Below are 21,774 nucleotides of genomic sequence, written 5' to 3' on the forward strand. Positions count from 1 at the left end.
CCATGCTCTCAGGCAAGGGCTGTTCTGAAAAGGTCCAGTCAAATTTTTAGAACCAGCATCTCAATGACTTGCAGATAAACTTGGGGTCCTAGAATTTGAGGAGAAACATTCTTCCTTCATTTCTTTTCCCAACTAAGATGGGTTTGCCACGTTCTTGGTGAGGCCTGTGACCGCTGGCACTTGTCATTTCCAAAGATACATGACTTCTCTACTCTCTCACCATCGCTGAGATATGTGTGTGCATAAAAACAAAAGCTATATATTTCCACCTCGAGTTTCCACACTTGGATCCCCTTCAGAAACCATTCTGAATATGACACTCTGCTGCAGGGCACTAAAAACGGTGCTTTCCTCAAAATAAAACCTTTAAAGATCCCTTAGTGGCTATTCGGGGACTGGAATTCAATTTCAATTCTCCACCCTTTGGCCAGCTGTAGATTCGAAATGCTTACATAAAATACTGAGAGAGTGTACTTCATGGCAAATCTGATTTTTCTTCTGCAACAGAAATGTGTGCTATAGTTACCACAAACTATATTTTTACTTAGACAATACACAAAGAAATAATGCACTTCAACAAGAGAGAACAGATTCTTTTTTTATTTTATTTTATAGGTAGCTTTGATATAAGCTTCAGGTAAACCCATTTACTACACAGAGTTTGTAAATTTACACCTTCAAATCATAATACTCTCTATTTTAGGCTATTACATCTAAAAGCATGACTTCTCAAATCCTTTTATTACAAGTAGTTCTTGCACATAAATGATACACCATAATAGCAAAAAAAATATGTAAACTTCTTTTGCAAACTACATAAATACTATAATACCTGCCTTAAAGTTCTTCTTATTTTAAAATCAGAATATACTCTAAAATGCTTTACACAGAAAACTTTGGTCAGTAGCCTATGTGTATGAAACATATTTTTTTTTTTTTCTTACTGACTTGCCTTTCATGTTGCCTACTTAGGTCTTGGAAGGAGGAGAATTTAAAATAGAACCCAGATCAAAATTCAGTCCACAAGCCAGACAAGTACCAAAGCATGTCAATAACTATGGGCAAAATATGAGACGTAAAAATTATTCCACACACTAACTCTGGCAAGCCACCAGTGATATGGAGGTAACTGAAAATAAGGACTCAAGTCAAGTGCATATTTGATCCTATATGGAAGGAATTCAGCCCACTTGTCAATATACCTTTTACTCTGCTGTACGTCTGTTTTCAAATGCATCACCTCTTTCTCTTTTATTTTGGAGCAAAACAGGTCATTTCTACGCCTATAGTCCTAGCCTGGAAAGTCTCAGTGGCCAGTGAAACTTATTTCACCATCACTGTCCTTGATGTCTTGAAATAGTAATTGAAAATGCATAAATATAAAGGTGCGTATACACATGCGTGCATGCTTGGAGGACCACATCAAGGCCTTCTTTTCCTTTTGGGCTTCAAGAGAAGTTTTTAACCTTTACCTTTTTTTGTTATTACACTTTAAATCTTTTTCCTCAGAATGTTCTTTCAGTTAAAAATCAAATTTTATCTGGAGCCCTTACTGATTTGTTATTCTGAGATTCCTATTGAACACCTAGCTACTCGCCGTGGTTTCTTTGAGGAAAACAGTATTGCTGAAGCATTTTTAAAAATTTTAAATGCACGCAGAAAGAACTACATAGGCTTTCTAAGCAGCTACATAAAATGGCTCAAGTAATAATGTTATTATTTATCTTGGCCTGAGCCCTTTGACAACATCATTTTAAAACACAAGGAGAATGGCTGCAAGATGATGCGGAGCCCAGCGGGCCACCTGGCCGGGTGCTCCCAGCAGTACACGGGACATCCACCAGGAACCCACTGTGCTGTCTGCCCTCTTTTCTGTGAATTTCCTCTAAATGCCTTGTATCCTCTCTTTACTGCCCATCCTTTTAAACTATGTAACACAATTTTTTTAAATTGTCCAATGATTCATTCAGACCTCAAATAACACTGTACGTGGGCTTCATTAGAGACAGGTAACCATTCTCAACAGCTCTGCCCCCAGAGGGGCCGGGTGGGTGGTGGGAGGTGGTCCACATCCTAGGAGCCACTCTTGCAGACCGTGCCCTGGCTGATACTGTCTTCCATGTACTGGCTGCCCGTGTCGCTCCTGCTGAGCACCGTGGAGGGGATGCAGGAGGGGCGCCTCTCCGGGTTCTTCTCCTGAGAGAAGCAGCAGATCATCTTCTTCATGGTGCTGTACATGTCCTCATCCTTGTAGGAGTAGATGATGGGGTTCATGACGGAGTTGAGCAGCGCCAGCAGCAGGAACCACTGTTTCACGTGCTGCACGCCGCACTGCCTGCAGTTCAGGCCGTCGAGCAGCAGAACCACCAGGCCCGGCGTCCAGCACACGACAAAGGCCCCTGGAGGGGGAGAGAAGGAAGCAACAGGCGCTCAGACCTCAGGCTGCTTACAGACGTTTCTTCTCTCCCAGCCTTCAGTCAGCGGCATCAAGGGACCTTAAGGATTGGTTTTGACAACTGCAAAGCAAGCTTCCACCCTTCCTCTGAGCATTGGAGACCTGGGCTTGTTAGAGGCAAACAGCTGAGAACCTCCTTGACTAATAGCCACCTTCTTATCTGTTTGCACACGTCTGTAATTAGGGGCTTACATTTACCTCCTGCTTACTAAGCACTACATAGACCTTATCTCTGTTAGTTCTCTGATCTACAACAGCAGTCGGCTGTAGTCATTATCCACATTTTGCAGAAGAGAAAACCGAGGCCCGATTGTATATGGGGAGGCCCCACACACTTACCCTACACTGCTGTTCTCTAAATCTGGTTTTCTAAATGCTTTCCTGAAAATAAGACACATTGCATCTATGGCATTCTCCTAGTGTTTTAACTAAGACAACTGCTCAAAAATTTTATTCTGTATAAATCCATGTTGATGCTTAATAAGCACGATATTATTTTTGACATATTCATAGGCCATCTGCTTAATAATCTGCTCTAGATTGAACATTTTTTGTCCGAAATAAATCTTTGTCCTTCATAATGAGATAGAGATGTGCTTTTTAGCACATTTATTTAGCACAATTTTAGCACCAATTACACATGAAGGGTAGTCTCTTCTGAGTCTCTAGCCATCTGATCATACTTAGCTTACCTCCAAACTTTCTGACATGTTTTTCCTAAAATATGCAGCATAGCTTCAGTATTCTCCTTAGTCGTCATAACGTCAGATAACTGTGACAGGTAACATTTATATGGTGAGCCAGGTGCTGGTATAAACACTTTCCTTTATTAACTCATAGAACCACACTATGAGGTACACATCATTATCATTCCAGGAAACTGAGGCACAAGAGAAGGAACTTGCTCACAATCAAATAGCTTGTAAGGACATCTCATTTTGAACCTAGGCAGTCCTTCTCCACAGGCTGTGCTCTTGGCCACTATGTGACCTGTCTCCATACTGTGAAGTGGTTTCTTTCTCCACAGTCCTTCTCATTTCTAAATGTCCTTGTGCATCCCTTCAGTAAATATTCATTGCGATCTTACAATGTGCCGGGAGCTGTACTAGACAGTGAATGAGGCAAGGACTGCGCACTCCGGGAGCTAAAGTGCTTACAGGGGAGACAGAATAAACAAGCAATCTGTAAACCACATCACCAACTAGTTACTCTTGCTGGTTAGAATTAGTCCTGGACAGTGTTTCCCTTGTTGCTTTATCTTCTTACTGAGAGATATAATAAGCAAGTCAAGAATTATAAAGAGGCAATGTGAGGCCGGGAAATGCCATGAGCTTGGGATCAGACAGGTATGCCCAGCTGCTCACCTTATGAGCTACATGAATGAGGCAAATCACTGCTCTGAGCCTTCACTCCCTCATTTATAAAATAGGGATAATAATCCCAACTGTGCGGGGTCGTCGTGAGGGTCAGAGGTAATGGAAAGTGGTACACAACACTAAGTTGGATTCGCTAAGCAGAGTTTATCATGAGATGCTTTATCAAAGACATCTGCCAAAATTAGGTGTCTAGGAGATAACAGGAGGGTTTAATTCCCCATTTCATTATTACAGCTCACCAGTGGCTCCCTTTTTATTTCACCCTGTATTACTTATGGTCTGACTGACACATAGGAATAAAGAACTGGAATTGGAGATAAGAGATCAGAGATTTGGGTCCTAACTCTTCACTTACTGTACACCTCTGGGTGACCCATGTCATCAGTCAGAGATTTGGCTTCCTAAGTTATAAATCGAGGACTTTAGGCAAGTTCTGAGTTTTTCAAACTGTGGGCCAGGACCCCTTAGTGGGTAAGCGATCAATTTAATAGGTTTGGACAAGTTTTTGTTTTATTTCGTCTTTAAGGAAAGAATGGAATAGAATAGCTCAGGGGATATTACACGGACTAAGAAAGTATTGTTTCATGAAACTGTTCCAGTTTTACAGACTATATTTATGTATGTATTGGTTATGAAGTAAAACATTATTTCCTACTGTTGGGTTTAGTCAAAAAATTTGGAAAACACTAATTTAGATAATCTTTAAGGCCCCATCCAGCTCCGATGGTCTGTATTTCCCATAACAGCAACACTTTTGTTCTCTCTGCTATTCCCGAGAGAGGGTTACTCTGTTGTCAAGAGGGAAGAACCAAACAAACCAGACATCAAAAGCTGTAGCCACCACCTTTCATGTGAGGGGTCCCTTCTGTGGGAAACTGCATAATTCCAAAGAGATCCCAGTGGAGCCTTCCAAGGTCCTCATGTTAATGGAAGGAGGGAAAAATATTAATTTTATTCTTTGTTAAATACTCATGTCCAAATTTAATAGAGTACATAACTTCCAAACCAATGGAAGGGAAAGAATGGAACTAAAGGGAAGAAAAAAAGCCTTCAGAACAAGAAAGGAGGGGGAAAGTGAAACACAGAAAAGTGGGTAAACAGAACAAAATAAGATCCCGGAAACGAAACCAACCATTCCAATAATCAAACTCAATGGTAATAGTGGTATAGTTTAGAAAAGAACAGGTGAAGCTAAACAATCTGATGTCTAACATTGCATCCACATGTGGTAAAACCATGAGGAAAAGCAAGATGATTAACCTGAAATTTACGACATGGTTATTTCTGCAGGAGAGAGAGGGTCCCGTGGTAGGGCTCACAGGAGGTTCCAGAGATACCGGAAATGTTCTATTAAATTGGGTGGCCAAGTAAACAAGTATTTGAAATTTTTTTTTATTCTTTTAAGTGATATTCTTTAAGTTGTCCATCTATCTTACATAGTTTTGTTTGAATGATATATTTCAAATACACACACATACAACAAAAAAAGGATAAAAGTAAACCGCCAGTATGTTTTCCTAAAAGTTGTTTTTAAAATGAGATTGTTTTTTAAATCACGAAAGCTTTTTTCCCCAGCATGAAACTCTGGTTTGGATTAGTCAGGGGACCTAAACACTCTAAATAACTCTCCAATAAATAAATAAGTCCTGTTTCTTATAAGGTGGTAACTCATATACATGTTCCCTTGGTATTGAATTACATAAAATAATTCATTCAACCAACACTTGGCAAACTTTTCATTGAGCCATGATTATATGCCAGGCACTGTTCTAAGCATTTAATGTGAATTAACCATTTAATCTGCATGGCAACCCTTGGAAAATAGGTGCTAATACTACCCCAATTTTAAACTGAGGAAACTGAAGCACAGAGAAGTCAGGTAATATGCTCAAAGTCACACAGCTGATAAGTGGAAGAGCCAGGATTTGAATGCAGGCAGCCTGGCGCCAGAACCTGGGCTCCTGTCCACAAGCTAGGCTGTTCAGCAGTGTGTCACAAAGGATCTTACTACTAAAGTGAGTGATATGGGGGTGTGGGGAGGGTACTTCTGGCCTTTAAAGTTCTCTTCATAGACTGTCATATCTGACTGTGAAGCTGCACATATCACAATCAAGTCATGTTTTGGTTTGCTACTAGAAAGATTTTCTGGCCTAGGAAGGAAGGAAGGAAAGAAAGAAGGAAAGGGAAGAGGAGGAAAGAAGGGAGAAAGAATTCCAACAAAAATACAGGCTGGCTGTGGGAGTGAGAAGAGAAACAAAAATCTGCTGACCTTTTCTTTATATCCTTTCCAAGCACAACAAAAGGCAAGTCATCTTTGACAGCACAGCCCAGACAAAACACGCTGCTCAACCAGGGAAGGAGTGTTCAGCGGTGTTGTCTGAGGTGGGGATTACACTCGGGGCAGGAACCCTGGGACACGCTGCTCCACAACTCCTCCACCTGGCTGCCAAGCTCCCCCTCCAACAGATTGCAGAGGAGACGCATGGTTTATCCAACAGGTCATTCTTTGGGGGTTTGTACTGTATGTCAGCAGCTAGAGATAAGGCCCCCAAAAAATGTAAAAGGAGAAGGACATGTCAGGAATGGTTTTTGGCTTGGGAATCTGTAAACTTGGAGAATTCTTGGAGAATGTGGGAGATGTCAGAGACATACATTTGGGGAACTGGCCTATTTCCTAAAAGAGGGGCAGATAATGGATCCTGGGAAATATAGGAAATATATATCAGCCAGTTCCCTATCAATTTCCAATAAATTTTGGAAAAAACTAATACGAATGCTTTTTGGAGTATGTTGACTCAATGCTCAGACCATCACGGCTGGGAACAAGCAGAGTTTTCAAAGAGAGGTCATGCCAAGCCTGAATCGCTTAAAAAAAAAAAAAACCAGCATCAACAAATAGGAGTGGATCCAAGGTGTCTATCTGGGAACCAGTGGAAGAAATCAGGTGTGTTTCTCTTGGAGAAGAAAAGGCAAAGGAAAGACACAATGTGCTGTTAACTGTCTCCAAAAACCTGAAGGGCCACCACATAGAAAGAAGCAGCACTGGGGCCGGCCAGTGGTGCAACAGTTAAGTGCGCACGTTCCGCTTCGGCAGCCCGGGGTTTGCCGGTTCGGATCCCAGGTGCAGACATGACACTGCTTGGCACGCCATGCTGTGGTAGGCATCCCACATATAAAGTGGAGGAAGATGGGCATGGATGTTAGCTCAGGGCCAGTCTTCCTCAGCAAAAAGAGGAGGATTGGCAGTAGTTAGCTCAGGGCTAATCTTCCTCAAAAAAAAAGCAGCACAGACTTATCCTGGGCCATTCCAGAAGGTCACCCTGAAACAAATGGAAAGATCTAAGTGGTAGAATTTGGCTGTAAGAGTTCTTTTTAACTAACTGAAGCTATTTAGAGAGGAATTGGTTGTTCAGCAGGCAGAGAGCCTCCCCTGGCCAGAGAGTATTTCCTTTGCTTGGATCATCCTGAGATGCACAAAGGAAAGGGATTTTTCCTAAGTGAGAAATAGGGTTAAGTAGAAACTCTTTTCCAAGTAGAAAATTTCTAAATTCGACAAGACTAGGAATTTCAACTCCCCATAAATTTCAAACAAATTTGACTCGTTTGTTTCCCAGACACGACTATAAGACAGTATGGCTACAACCTGATTAAAACGAATTCTCTGAGCTAGCAGTTCCCAAACTTGGCTGGCCATGCAAATTACCAGGGGAGGTTTTTAATAATGTAGATTCCCTGGTCCCACATCAGACTCAAGAGTCAGAACCTCTGGCGTGGGACTTGGAAATCTGTAGGACTAAAACATTCTCTGGGGGCCAGGCCATGGCCTAGTAGTTAAGTTCAGCATGCTCTGGTTCGGCAGCCCAGGTTCAGTTCCCGGGCACAGACCTACACCACTCATTGGTGTCTGCGCCGTGGCAGTGACCCACATACAAAATAGAGGAAGACTGGCACATATGTTAGCTCGGGGCTAATCTTCCTCACCAAAAATTAATTAATTAATTGATTAAAGTTCTCTTGGTGATTATGGTGCACAGCCAGTCTTGTAAACCATTTCTCTATGTGGACCTGAAATGGTTTAATCAAACTGACCCTGTCAGCAAAACTGTAGACTCTGAATAGATTTATTGAAAAGTCATGGAAAAGAGAGAGAAAGCAGAATTCTTTAAAGTAAGAAAACAAGCATCTCTAGAGATCAATAACTTCAGCTTCCATTTGGAAAAATGTTTGTGCACATTATAAGCATAAATAAATATACAAACACAAGCAGTGAAACTAGTCTACAGGCAAGGCACACACAGCCCTCCTTGGGCCTTTGCTGGCCCTCTGGTTCGCTCTGCCAGGAATGCTTTCCCACCTCCTAATCTAAGGTCTACTTTTCTTTCTAAGCTTAGCTCCTATGCCGCCTCCTCCACTGGACCTCTCCCATCTGTCCAGCCCACGGTGACCATTCCCTCCTTTCACCTCCTATGGCACTTTCCACCTACAACAGCCACGTGGCACTGGGCGTATTACCTGCTTGATTCCACTTAACATTTCCCGAGAGCTCTGGGCCAGGCAGTGTGCTCAGGCCTTTACATATACTGTCATTTAAAATTCACATGCCTATGAGGTTGCTACTCTTGTTATTATCCCAGTCTTACATACAGTGAATTTGAAATTTAGAGTGGCTCAAGAGTTTGTCCTAGGTCTAGAGGCCAAAAAACGGAAGAGTCATAATTTGAACCCAGGCCTGACTCCCCCATGCAACCTCTTAAGCATTGTGCTATACTGGAGGGAGTGTTCAATACATGCGTCCTGTCCTGTCTCTTAGGCCTGTTTATAAACTCCCTAAGCATGCAGGCAGTGCCTCATACCTGCCTGTATCCTTACAACTAAGGATAGAACCCCACTCTCAGCAGCAGAGGAGATGAGTCAGCTGTATGTAACTGAAGTTTATTAACAGCCCACATATGGCAGGGTACCGCACGAGCTGTGGCACCTGCTGATGGGAACGTGTACAGTCCTGCCCTTCAGGCTCCGACAGGCAAGGAATCCAGATGTGATGATTCTAACTCCTGTCAAAGAAGGTCTCAGGTGAAATGACACTCAGTCAAGCTCAGTGTTGACAGTCAAGAATGACTATGCAGAGGTGAGGAACAGCACACTGCATTTGGGAAATTCCAAATAGTTCAGGATGGTTTAACCCAGGTAGGGGACTGAGGAAGATGAAATCTGAGAGATGAACATGGGTCAGACCTGGAAGAGTTCTGTGGGCAATACTCAGGAGTTTGGGTTTATTTTGTAGATCAGACCCCGTAAGTCTTTGTCAACCAGAAGTTTATCAGGAGAATTAAGCCAGAATGCCCTCAGGCATCCGTTGTATGTAATGAATTAACCTCTCTCCCAAGCATCTAGGATGGTATGAATCATATACCATCTTTGGGCAGATTAAGAAAATACTTCCGTGTTCCATAGTTCATAAAGGAATACCACCGAGAAAGCCTAGATCAGAGATTTTTCAGATTCTGTTGCACCTAATTAGTAGGTTGCAAAATCAGTTTAGCAGTTACAACCAGCAATTTTCTAAAGAATGAAATAGAACAGAACAGAAAACATCAGACAGTATCAAGTATAGTAAGGGTATGTTTCACGAGACTTGTTTCAGTTACACACAAAAATACGTATGTGTATGGGCCATGATATAGAAGGTACACTATTTCTTACAGTGGGTCTCAATTTAAAAAAAAGTTTAAAATCCACTTCTATAGATCAGTGGTTTTTTAAATCACTTTTTTAAAAAAGTAGAGGAAGACTTCCCAAAGGAAATCTCTTGTTAAACTTCACAATCAGAGCTGCTCTGACTAAAGAAAGAGATGGAGTGGGGGAGCCCGTTAAAGCAGAATTCACTCTTTTCACTCTTGTCTTCACACTACAACCCCCCCACTCCATACACATACACACACTAAAGAATCCTTGGGAACCCCACTGACCATGCTTTGAAAACTACTGCTACAGAATGGTAGTTCTTTGAAGATTTTTAATCAGGGGCATGGATAAGTCTCATACTTTAGAGCGAAGCTTTGAGTGCTCAGGATGGACAGGAGGTTTGTGAAGCTCAAAGTTGGCTCTCACCTACAGAAGAATCACCTGCACTGCCTACTTAAAATTCAGGTTTCTGGGCCCCACCCAGATCTACCAAATGAGAAACTGACGAAGATATGATCTGGCATCTCCAGGTTTAACCAGCTTCCTGGGGAATGCTTTAGTATAGTGAAGAGTGAGAAGCTCTGGCCTAGGCAGGGAGACTCATCTGAAGGCTGGCTAAAGTTCAAGTGGAAATGATAAGGATTTGGAAAAGCAGTGGTCATGAGATGGAGAGAAATAGATGGTTTAGAGAGGCAGGAAGGAGGAAAAACTGCAAGACTTGATGAAGAATTGGATCTAAGAAGTGAGGGAGAGGGAAGAATCCAGGGTAATGGGTAGCATATGGTTCTGATCACCAAGTGGGGGAGACAGAAGGGGCAGGGTTATGAGGAGGGGACAGTGGTTCCCTTTTAGGCGTCATGTACTTGGAGTATCTGTAGCTCCTCCAGACAGAGATGTGTAGATGATAGTCAGAAACGGGGGTCGGCACTCTGAGAGCTCCAAACTGATATACTGACTTGGGAGTGACCAGCATTAAGTGAAGCCATATGTCTTTCCATTAATAAATATTTACTAAGCAATCACCCACCATGTGCCAGCTACTAAGAGGGAAGTCTTCATGATGATTGTATTTGGATAACAATTCTAACTTCCTTCGATTACCAAGTGACAGGTCAGTTATATTGGTAAGAAGCAATTATTTTTTATTTTAATGATGTTCTATGTTCTTTCACTACCTGTTTAAAAGACTCACTAATAGTCCAATTAGTCTATAAATGAGCTTTCCTCTAGTGATTAAATAAACTAGCTTCGGCACTATACTCAAAAACCACTATCAGGAGTTCGGTGCTAATTTTTAAAGTATAGTGAATCATAACTAGAATATTCAATTACAGTACTGAAATGATATTTAATGACTGCAATTTAAGGTAATCAGAAACATCAAATTAAGGAATATCTAACACTTTGGAACACACAATTACAAATGAAAATATTTGTGACAAGTGAAATAAAAGATCTTTTTTTGAAAGTCCCTAGTTAATAATACGTTTAGATAATTTATAACAGCCTTCCTCCTTTATTTAGAAGTTTTCAAAATATCTCAAACAGTGCTCTGGTTAATACCTCGTCTCCATGTTACAGGAAGTAAGAAAGAAGAACAGCAGGCCATCTGGGAGAAGGGCCCCTCACTGGAATGTATTTAAGATAGCTTAGCATTCTTGGAGTTTGGGTAACAGACAGGATGTGTAGAAGATCGAGACTTCATGTTCCATGAAATCTCTTCTTCGGGACTTAAACTTTTCTATTCCATCTAGTCAGACTTGTAGCCATATTTTCATCTGTTTAAAAATTCACACATTTAAAAAAATTCACAATTTAAAAAAAGCTTGACATGCGAGTGGCACGTAAATAAAACATCCCTAACAATAAAAGCAATCCCTCACACAGAATCGTCTCACTTTGGCACATGGACTACTCATTTCATCAAACAGGACGATGTATTTTAAATATGTTCACTCTGTTATTCTTTGTTTTTAGTCCAGGGAGAAGCAGCAGGGTGCAAGCAATAATGCTAACCTAGTAAGCCACAGGGCTGTCTGATTACTAAAATAGAAAATTACAACTCTACATAAAAATCAGGTTGTGAACCTCATCCTGGGGAAGCTCTCTTCTCATTTGAAAAGAAATTTTTAAAAGTAAAATTTTAAAGTAAATAGCTATTGGTTAGAAGCATTATAATGTGTAAGTTACACATTCGTAGACTATTTCAGTGAAAATGCTCTTATGATAAAGAATTTGTTCAATAATTTAAATAGAACGCCTCCAGATGTGGTGTGCATTCAAATTCATACACACTTACCACCAGTGTTTTAGGAGTCCAATAATCCAAAAAACAGACTGTCACATATGTGAAAGGAATGAAAATATATACCTTTAGTAAACCTGATTTATTTTTACTGCAGAAAACAAGAAAACACTAAGACACTTCAAATAGATGATGAGCAGTTAAGCATTCCACAAATGATTCATTTAACACTGCTGTTACTAGTGTTGAATCTTTTGACTCTAACAACTGGTTTTAGATACTTGTTTCATATTTGTGGCCAGCTTTGGAAAATTGAAAATCTTGGTGCCAAGGGGTTATGAGATAAAATTTAAAACAGTAGACCAGCTAGAACCACAGCCCAGACCTAATTCTAGTGTTTAACTCTGGGCAACAGCTGGAAATCATAAACTGCACCAGCAAGAAAACACCATCTCCACCTCCAGATTCCTCTTTAAGCATTGTACGCATGGACCAACTGTACCTCAGCGCCTCACTAACTATTACATCAAGGGCTTTCCAGCAACTAAGAAAAGGTGTGAGGTCAGCTGCGGGTATTGGCAGAGTAGAAGCTATTTGCCTGGTATAATCTTAAAGACTGACAGATCCAAACTAGCCTGCCCAAGGATCTGAAATTCCTCCTGCCAGAGTTACTCCTTTGAATTAGGAGCGCCTTTGTTTGTACCTTACCTAGAAATGTAAACATATGAAGCTGTAGGCATGTAATATTTTATCACATAAACAGCCGTTAGGACAGAGCAGGCTCCTGGGGCAATGTAAAAGATATCTTTGATAGGGTTGAAAAATTTGAAAAGGGTTGCAGCATGAGACACGGCACAGGGAAGTTGATCTGAATAGGAGGCAAGATTCTGGATGCCTAGAGGCACAAAACACCATTCTGAGCTCAGAAGAAGGGAACAGGAAGTAGTAGGAGCTGGGGGACTTGACTTAGAGAGAGTTGGGCCTGGAAGAGCGACAGCATGGTGTAGCTCAGAAACTACAAAGTCCTCATATGAGGGATACCACTTTCCATCCTACGCCCAGGCCACCATCATCAATCCACCACATTACGTACTTCTGAGCCTAGATATGGCCTAGAATCCTTCACAGCACAGTGGCCCAAGCAGCCTCTAGAAATCAGTTGGAATTTTTGCCCTTCAGATGAAACCAGCTTACCATTCCTATTACAGTAAAAAGAGCACACGCTTGAGATCAAGCAGGCCCTGGGTTGAAATCTCGGTTTATGACCATAGGCAAATCAGTTCACCCTCCTGGGCCTTCCTCTATTTTCTCAGCTATGGAATCAGCACAATGATACTGATCTGACAGGGCTTCTGTGAGAATTTAATGAGATAATGTGTGGAGAGTGCCCAACACAGAAAATACTCAGAGAATGTTCCTTCTAACTGCCCAGAAAGTGTTGGTTACTTCCCCTGCTGCGCTTCCTTACGCAATTTATAAACGCATCTGGTAGAGTGCTTTGGTTGCTGTCGTGCGCCCACACGAACATGCACTCACACACAGACACAGTTTATTACACTCTGTCCTATTTCTGTATGCATTTGGCTGCCTTGCTAGACTGGCATCCTCAAGGGAGATTCCTTTTTTATCTTATTGAACTTGGAATACCCAGTGCTCAGCCAAGCACCATACACACAGTAGGTACTTCATAAAAGTTTGGCGAATGAAGAAGTAAGGGATCTTGATTCAAATCCAGGCCCTGGACTAGAGTCTGCTTTTTAAAGGCCCTTCTATCTCTCTGTCCCGGATTCTCCATCGGTATAGTAATGGGGTGGGACTGGAATGACCTGTCAGCTTCCTTCTGCTCTCACATTTGATGAGTCTGGGTTTCACTCATAGCTTCCTTCATGGCCAACGTATAGTCCAAATAACTGAAGAGAAAGGCAAAAATGGATGCTCCGGATGGTACCAAGTGAGAGAGAGGATTCTGTGGTAAATTTAAGATGCACATCACATGATTCCAGCAGAAACTGGTGTCTGAATGGGCAACCAGAATGCTCTGATAGTCACTATTTATTCATTAATACACAGTGAGCATCTAAGTGTCAGACATTGTGCTAATCACTGGGAATAGCAAGACCAAGGAGACAAAGGAGGAAATGATCACCGTGCAGGGTGTACCCAAGACACTGTAAGAGCACACTGCCTAATGGTCTCCATGAGAGTTGGAATTACTGTCCTCTTCAGGGTCACCCTGGATTGAGTTTTTAAAGGGGTAGAAATATTAAGAATACCTAAAGTAGTGTAGCTATTATTACACTCTTTTCAATATAAACAATATTTTTGAAATATTAAAAACAATAACACAAAATAATACTGAAACAATTCTAAGCAATAATATTGATGTAAAATAATAGTATTGAAAACAATAATAATATTGATTATTGTAAAGAATAATATTGATATAGAAGATGTTCATAATACATTGTTGAATTTACAAAAAACAGGTTATAAAACATTATGAATAGTATGATTCCATTCTGATTAAAAAGAATAAATTAAGCATGCATTTGTGTGTGAATATGTGTGCACCTAGAAAAGATCACAAAATATATATCCAAATACCCTAGCAGATAAAATCTCTAGGCAGCATGATCCAAGTAATTTTTACCTTCTTCTTTACCTCTTTCACTGTTGTCTTAATTTTTTGCCATGAGCTTGTCTTCTTTGTTTTTGAATAATAAGCTCTCACAAAAGCTATTTCTGTTTCCATTTTGCAAACAAATATATTTGCATGTACTAGATGTTCACTGCAAGAAATGCCATAAGATTGATCCTATGTAGCTGAGAATCGAGAAGGTCAATGCCGCCTCTCCCAACAAATCTCTTAACGAGAGTTTCACTCCATTTCACCGACAGGTAGTTTACTAAATAGGAAAATGCAAAGCAGGAGTATGAGCAAGTCATTAAATGATAAAACCATGCCATAGCCCTTGAAGTGGAATCAATAAAAATCAATTGTGTGAAATGTGAGGTTTGTTATTGCAGTATTGATTAAAAAAACATTTTCCATTAGTTTTACATTAGTCACGAAAAGTAAAGAAAGGGAGACATACTGTACCATACACTGAGCCAAAAGGACCCAAATGATCACTTTCCCCTCCCCCCAGGAGCAGAGCTATGGCTGGTCCCCACTTGAAAACAGAGGCTAGGGGAGCTGGAAGCCACCACAGATTACATGTTAGGCGTCGGGGCTTGCTGGCTTCCCTCATTTATCTATTACCGGAGAATGAGGATCCACATGAGTTCATCTTCCAGATAACTGAAGCTTAAAAACCTTTTAAACAAACCTATCCTCCCTTCCTCATGAAGCAGAGCCTTCTGACCACACCTCTGCCTTTTCCTGATAACTGTGTCACCCCCAGAATGGGTGATAGCACTCGACAGCCGCCCTTCCCTTGTCGCCTCATGATGGAGGCCATCAGGTATCCACAGCCAGCAGTCTCTGTGCCTCTGACAAACCTTTCTGCCCTTCACTTCGCTGCTTCTAATGTACTCTGGGCTTAGAAAGCAAATAACCATGCTGCGTAAGAACTTCAGCTGAATAAAGTCAACAGTGCCCTGAAGAATGACATCAGGAAGAAACCTCATTGAAAAGCTTTGAGACAACTATTTGTGCTCAGAGGACATTTTCTACTATGGGTGTAGGTGCCAGAAGATTGTTTCATACATTAAATAAATTGAAGGACACCAAGAAAACACAATTCTTACCTATATGGGCTAATTTTAAGAATTTACTCTCTCTCCATGAACAGACATTTCTCCAAAGAAGATATACTGATGGCCAATAGGCACATGAAAAGATGCTCATCATCGCTGATCATCAGGGAAATGCAAATCAAAACTACACTAAGATATCACCTTACACCCGTTAGAATGACCAAAATATCTAAAACTAATAGCAACAAATGTTGGAGAGGTTGCGGAGAAAAAGGAACCCTCATACACTGCTGGTGGGAATGCAAACTGGTGCAGCCACTATGGAAAACAGTATGGAGATTCCTCAAAAAATTAAAAATAGATCTACCATACGATCCAGCCATCCCACTACTGGGTATTTATCCAAAGAGCTTGAAGTCAGCAATCCCAAAAGTCCTATGCACCCCAATGTTTATTGCAGCACTGTTTACAATAGCCAAGATGTGGAAGCAACCTAAGTGTCCAGCAACAGACGAATGGATAAAGAAGATGTGGTACATATATACAATGGAATACTACTCAGCTGCAAAACAGAACAAAATCATTCCATTTGCAATAACATGGATGGACCTTGAGAGAATTATGTTAAGTGAAATAAGCCAGCGAGAGAAGGATAATCTGTGTATGACTCCACTCATATGAGGAATTTAAAATTATGGACTAAGAACAGTTTAGTGGATACCAGGGGAAAGGTGGAGTGGGGGGTGGGCACAAAGGGTGAAGTGGTGCACCTACAACATGACTGACAAACATTAATGTACAACTGAAATTTCACAAGATTGTAACCTATCAATAACTCAATTTAAAAAAAAAAGAATTTACTCTCTCTCATGAAAAATGAAAACTAACTCACCATCATATTTAGAAAAAAAACAGCTACAGGGGCCCGCCCATGGCCTAGTGGTTAAGTTCAGTGTGCTCCACTTTGGTGGCCTGGGTTTGGTTTGCAGGCGTAGACCCACACCACTCGTCAGTGGCCGTGCTGTGGCAGTGACCCATATATAAAATAAAGGAAGATTGGCATGGATGTTAGTTCAGGGTGAATCTTCCTCAACAAAAACAAAAAAGGCAAAACCAACCACGCAAACAAAAATGGTTATTAAGCAGGTAGTTTAGTGCTCAAAGTTTCATCTGAGATCTGGAAACTGGTACCAAGACACAGGAACACGGATTCACCTCTTTTGCCCCATTTCAAGGGCTCACAGTGAAAGCAGGATAAGCCAGCATTGGACATATACACGCAGATATGGAGATCATCTGTGGTCAAAACACCCTGATAATTCTTACATAAGCAGCTTCCCCAATAACTCCTTTTCCATTTTTTATGCTTTCTGCTACCAAAAGGGAGGAAAACAGAATCCAAGTGAGAAATGTATAGTTTTAACTTGGCAGCAGCATGAATCAGAGCACCATTCAAATTCTGTTGAAATATCTTCCACTTATTACTTCTGATCATACCTAACTTTTCCCTAAGCGAGTTGGAATTAACATTATCATAATTTGCTTTAAAGGAATGTAATGGAAAGGAATCGAAAGGAAAACCATCTTTGTTTTCTACAGACTTTTTAAAAATTTCCTTTGTAATATACAAAGCAATGCTAGTAGAGCACACTGCTCAGATCCGAAGAATATGGCAACAATTACTGATTAACCTTTTAACTAGCAGCATAGTAATGCTGGAGGTGCACACATGGACTTGTTTTCTTACCCTCTCTCTGCCTCAACTCCTTAGTGCCCTGCTGCCACTCTCCCCCTGCCCATGTCCCACTCATCTCACAGGCTCTCCTTTATCCACTTTTCTTCATTTTCTCTTTTTCTTTAGGAATTCTGCTTGTACTCTATTTGTGATAATAACCCCACCTAACTTAGCGACCCCCGTTAACTTAAACAGTACTCATTTGATTCCATTGTTCAGATCCCGGGTACGAACACTGCTAACCCAGGACTTCACGCATCATCCAACACAAATTTATTGAGCCCCACGAGGAGCCAACAATAGTGCTAATTACCCAGGACACAGAGGTAAACAAGAGAGACATGAGCGCTTTCCCAGTACCTGACTTCACCAGCTCCTTCTCGTAGTTTAGGTCTCAACTCCAAGTGTGCAATCGGAGAGGTCTTTCTTTGTGCCACGTAAATTAGCACCCAGCCTGGTCACTCCCTAAAATATTATTCTGCTTGATTTCCTTGTATCACTCTCTGCACTTATCTTGTTTATTGATTGACTTATTGATTGATTTACTAATTGCCCATCACCCCAACTGGAAAGTAAACATGAAAGTGGAGTCTTGGCCCATTCAATTCACCTACAGACACCTTCCAGGTATACAATACTTTCTAGTCCTCTCCTGGTGCTTCTGATTCCAGGAATCTGGAGTGCGGCCCAAGAATCTGAATGTTTAATAAATGCCCTAAGGGATTCTCATGCTCAGGGCTGGATTTTACAAAAACCCAGGTCTTAACTCTCATCTGCCAATCCAAAAGTTTAATGACCATATCTTATTCCAATCCCCTGAGACCCTGAGAGGATGGTTTCTTGGGGATCCTTCTGCTGGAAAGAAAAAGTCATCAACTCCAATATACTCTGTAGACACATGTGAAGTGCGATTTGGTAATAATGAATGGCATAGGCCTAAAGGACCTTATGAGAAACCATTATCAGTCAGGCTCATATTCAAGAAAAAGAAAATTATTGGTAAAGCACAACCTGGTTAATAACTTACCCTTGCTAATAATTGAAATAACTTCCAATAGTCTCCTCCCAGACCGTGAGCCTCACCTCACCTAAGGCCTGCCAGTGCCTGCAAAGGGCGTCAGAGGTGCATCTCTGCTTCTTCTGGTTATTTCTTCAAGACCCCCTCAGTCCTTTCCCAGAATTTCATACACCTCTTACACCTCTGTATTTGAAAATAAACTAAATTAAACCTTAAAACACACAATTGCTCACTCTATTTACCCTATATAATATATATACGCACACAATACATGCACACATTAATACACACAGTTGCTTTACGTTATATACAAATATTTTAATTCAGAGTTGATGAAATAGAGTATTGGTAGAAATTTCCTTTAGAGAAAGACTGAACATTCCAGGCCCTTGGGTGGGAACCCAGTTCCTTTTTTTTTTTTTTTGAGGAGTATTAGCCCTGAGCTAACATCTGCTACCAATCCTCCTCTTTTTGCTGAGGAAGACTGGCCCTGAGCTAACATTCATGCCCATCTTCCTCTATTTTATATGTGGGATGCCCACCACAGCATGGCATGCCAAGCGGTGCCATGTCCGTACCCGGGATCCAAACTGGCAAACCCCGGGCCGCCGAAGCGGAATGCGTGAACTTAACAGCTGCGCTACCGGGCCAGCCCCCTCCCTGTTCCTTTTTAAGACATTGTTTCTACTGAAAATTAGATTGAACTTAGTTTCCATCACTTTATCCCGGAAAGCAAGCAGTAAATTGAAATATAAAGACTGCCTGTGCTATCAGTGTGGCAGTCATCACCTTCTCCCATGGGCAAGGATTATCATGGTTCCAATCTGTGTTGCCAACCATAAATATGCCCCCTCCTCATCTTAGAACACCGATACAAAATGCTAATTTTTTTCTTGTTTCTTCCCATAATCATCAACACATTTATTAATCTCTATAATAAGTGTTTGGAAAACAAGATGGCTCAAGAGATAGTTCCTGCTCTCAAAGCGTTTGACCTCTAGTAGGGCAAAAAGAACACACACATAAAAATAACTATCATAAGGCAGTAAACGATGTATCAAATGAATGGAATGGGTGATTACTACAAGAACTTAGAGAAGAAATCTCCACAAGTTGGAGTGATTGAAGAATATCTGATGGAGAATAAAGAATTTGAGGGGGGTCATGAAGGAAATGCAGGAACTGAATTATTAGGAAGGAAGAATGCTCTCAATTTGTCTCTCTATCTGCTGGCCAGATGCGTAACATAAAAATAAACCAAACACTTTGAGATCCGGCACCATACCTTGGTGCTGTAATAGCAGGGAGCTGAGACGACTCCCAGGGCACTTCCCACCCAGAGGAACTGTCAACCATGTTCTCACAGGTACCTGTGAAGCCAGGGGCTCCTCCTCTGATTTGGGATGGTTTATTATAATCTAGAACAGAAGAGTCTGAACTTCTTCTTACAGGCAATGTGTTCCCACATCTGGGTTAATCAAACACATTTAAACCACATTACATCATAGCTTGAAGGAATCCTCTGTTTAAAAGTTACTTTTACTATCCCAGTAATCAAATGAGATTAGTAAGTCGAAATGTGTAAACAACAATAAATAATTTGTAAATTGTTAATCAGTGAAAAAGAAACATCTACATCACATAAATATAGATGCTGATGAAGACTGTTCAGAGTCTAAAGGAGTCTGTCTTTGAATCAGAGACAGTCTGTTTATGGTCCAGGATGTGGGACAAACTCCCTAAGTTCAATAAAGGGCAAAGAGTCTAGGCTACGGTCTCCTTCCAACTGTGAACTAAAGACATCATGATACTCAGATGACAAAAAACTCCTCTACTTATTCCCTAGCCCCAAGCCCCGGAGGAAAAACATTAAACCCTTCCTCTTTCAACACACTGTATACCTTTTTATTCTCCTGAAGCAAATGTGTTTATCATTGTGCACAATGACTAACTTGGTATTTTTACCAAATGATATACACACACTGAAGGATTTACTAGTTAGGTAAACTTGGGTAAGTTACTTGAACTCTTGAAGTCTTGTTTCCTCGTCTGTAAAACAGTCAATAAAAGCCCACTCATGGGGTTGGTAAGGCCGAGGGAGAGGACAGATACAGGGCCCTTTGGTGCAGTGCTTAGCACAAGGCTGTCATCATGACGATCATCGGCATGATCATGATCTCTTATAATTATTCCAGGAAAGGGATATTTGGAAAACCTACAACAGCCTTGGTTAGAGTGGCAATATGCATAGTGTTTTCACAGTTTGGCCTCTGGAGCCAGACTGCTGGGTTCAAATCCCAGATCAACCACCTGCTTTGGGGTACCTTTGGGCAATTTTCATTTAACCTATTTAACCCCCCTGTGTTTCAGTTACCTTGTCTGTAACACGGAGATAATAAGAATACCCACCTCCTGGGGTTGCCATAAGGGCTAAATGGCAGATCATACATAATGTGTCTGGATCAGTGCATGGCACAGCGGAAGCCCTGATGTGTTTGCCATTCAGGGTTAGCTGCTTAACCTGCTCTCCAGGTTTAAAGACAGTTGGAATCAAACTCGAGAGACTGGGAAGGATTCAAAAAATACTAAGAAACCAGAGTTACTTGAGATGCAGAAACTAGCTGTTTTTTTCTAAGTAATCCCAGAGGGATAGTATTTTTCAAAATAAATCTAGCCTTTGAGAACATAGCTGTACAGAAGGAACTAAGTGAAAAAGCCCTGGATGGCAGAAGTAGCAGGTGAGCCCTGGCCATTCAGCACATCTCTATTACAGCACTAGCAATGCTGCAAATATTCTTTATTTCCATGCCCATTTTCTCTACTACACCATATGTGCCTCAAGGATGAGGACCTTATATAGCTGGTTTACTTTTTGCATTCCCAGTTCTTATCGTAGCATCTGACATGAAGCAGGCACTAAATCAATATTTATTAATGAGTGAATGATCAAATAAGTGAATAAAAGAATGGTCTAAGGATACATGTAGATATTTGCCCCAGTGCAAGAAGACCTTTTAATACTATCAGAGAAGAATCTGACTCTTGAGTCATCAGGGAGGAGCCAATAGCAAACGAGAAGATCGATTAACAGGAGGGACGTTCCTGGAACCTGGAACCTCAATTTCACGGTTCCTAGTTTTTACGGTATGGAGGTGTTATTATGAATCATCTTGTTTGCTTGGCAATTTCTAATTAGCCCAGTTAGAGGTAATGTCTTGCACGGGGCCTTTGGCAAGATTGTTTTGCTTTTTGAAGATGATGTACACCCATGCAATTAAAGTATTTAATGCTTGTGCCCAGTTCAAATGGGATCAGGTCATCTTCCCATGCTTATAAAAAAAACGTTATTGATAAATCTAATAAAACATTTTTTGTAGAGCCACAGACTCTAAGACTTGCAAGAATCCTTACAGTCTACCCATCTTCTCACGCTGTGAAAGAATTCCTAAGTAGCACTATACGTGAGGGTCGTCTACCATCTACCAAACACCTCCAAGAAGGGGGAGCTCACCCATGTCACTAAGCAGCCAGCTCCACTGGAGAATAGCTCTAATTTTTTGA

General features: G+C 41.0%; 1 protein-coding gene across 1 annotated transcript in view; it reads right to left on the reverse strand.

Annotated features, from left to right (window-relative positions):
- Positions 1–575: 575 nt before the first annotated feature.
- Positions 576–21,774, reverse strand: part of LPAR3 (lysophosphatidic acid receptor 3) — a 72,512-nt gene continuing 51,313 nt past the window's right edge. Inside the window, exon 3 of the mRNA XM_046645882.1 lies at positions 576–2,399. Coding sequence (XP_046501838.1) covers positions 2,074–2,399 — 326 coding nt within the window. The 3' untranslated portion in view covers positions 576–2,073. The remainder of the gene's footprint in view (positions 2,400–21,774) is intronic.

Source organism: Equus quagga, chromosome 18 (genome assembly GCF_021613505.1).
Source record: "Equus quagga isolate Etosha38 chromosome 18, UCLA_HA_Equagga_1.0, whole genome shotgun sequence".
Taxonomy (NCBI): domain Eukaryota; kingdom Metazoa; phylum Chordata; class Mammalia; order Perissodactyla; family Equidae; genus Equus; species Equus quagga.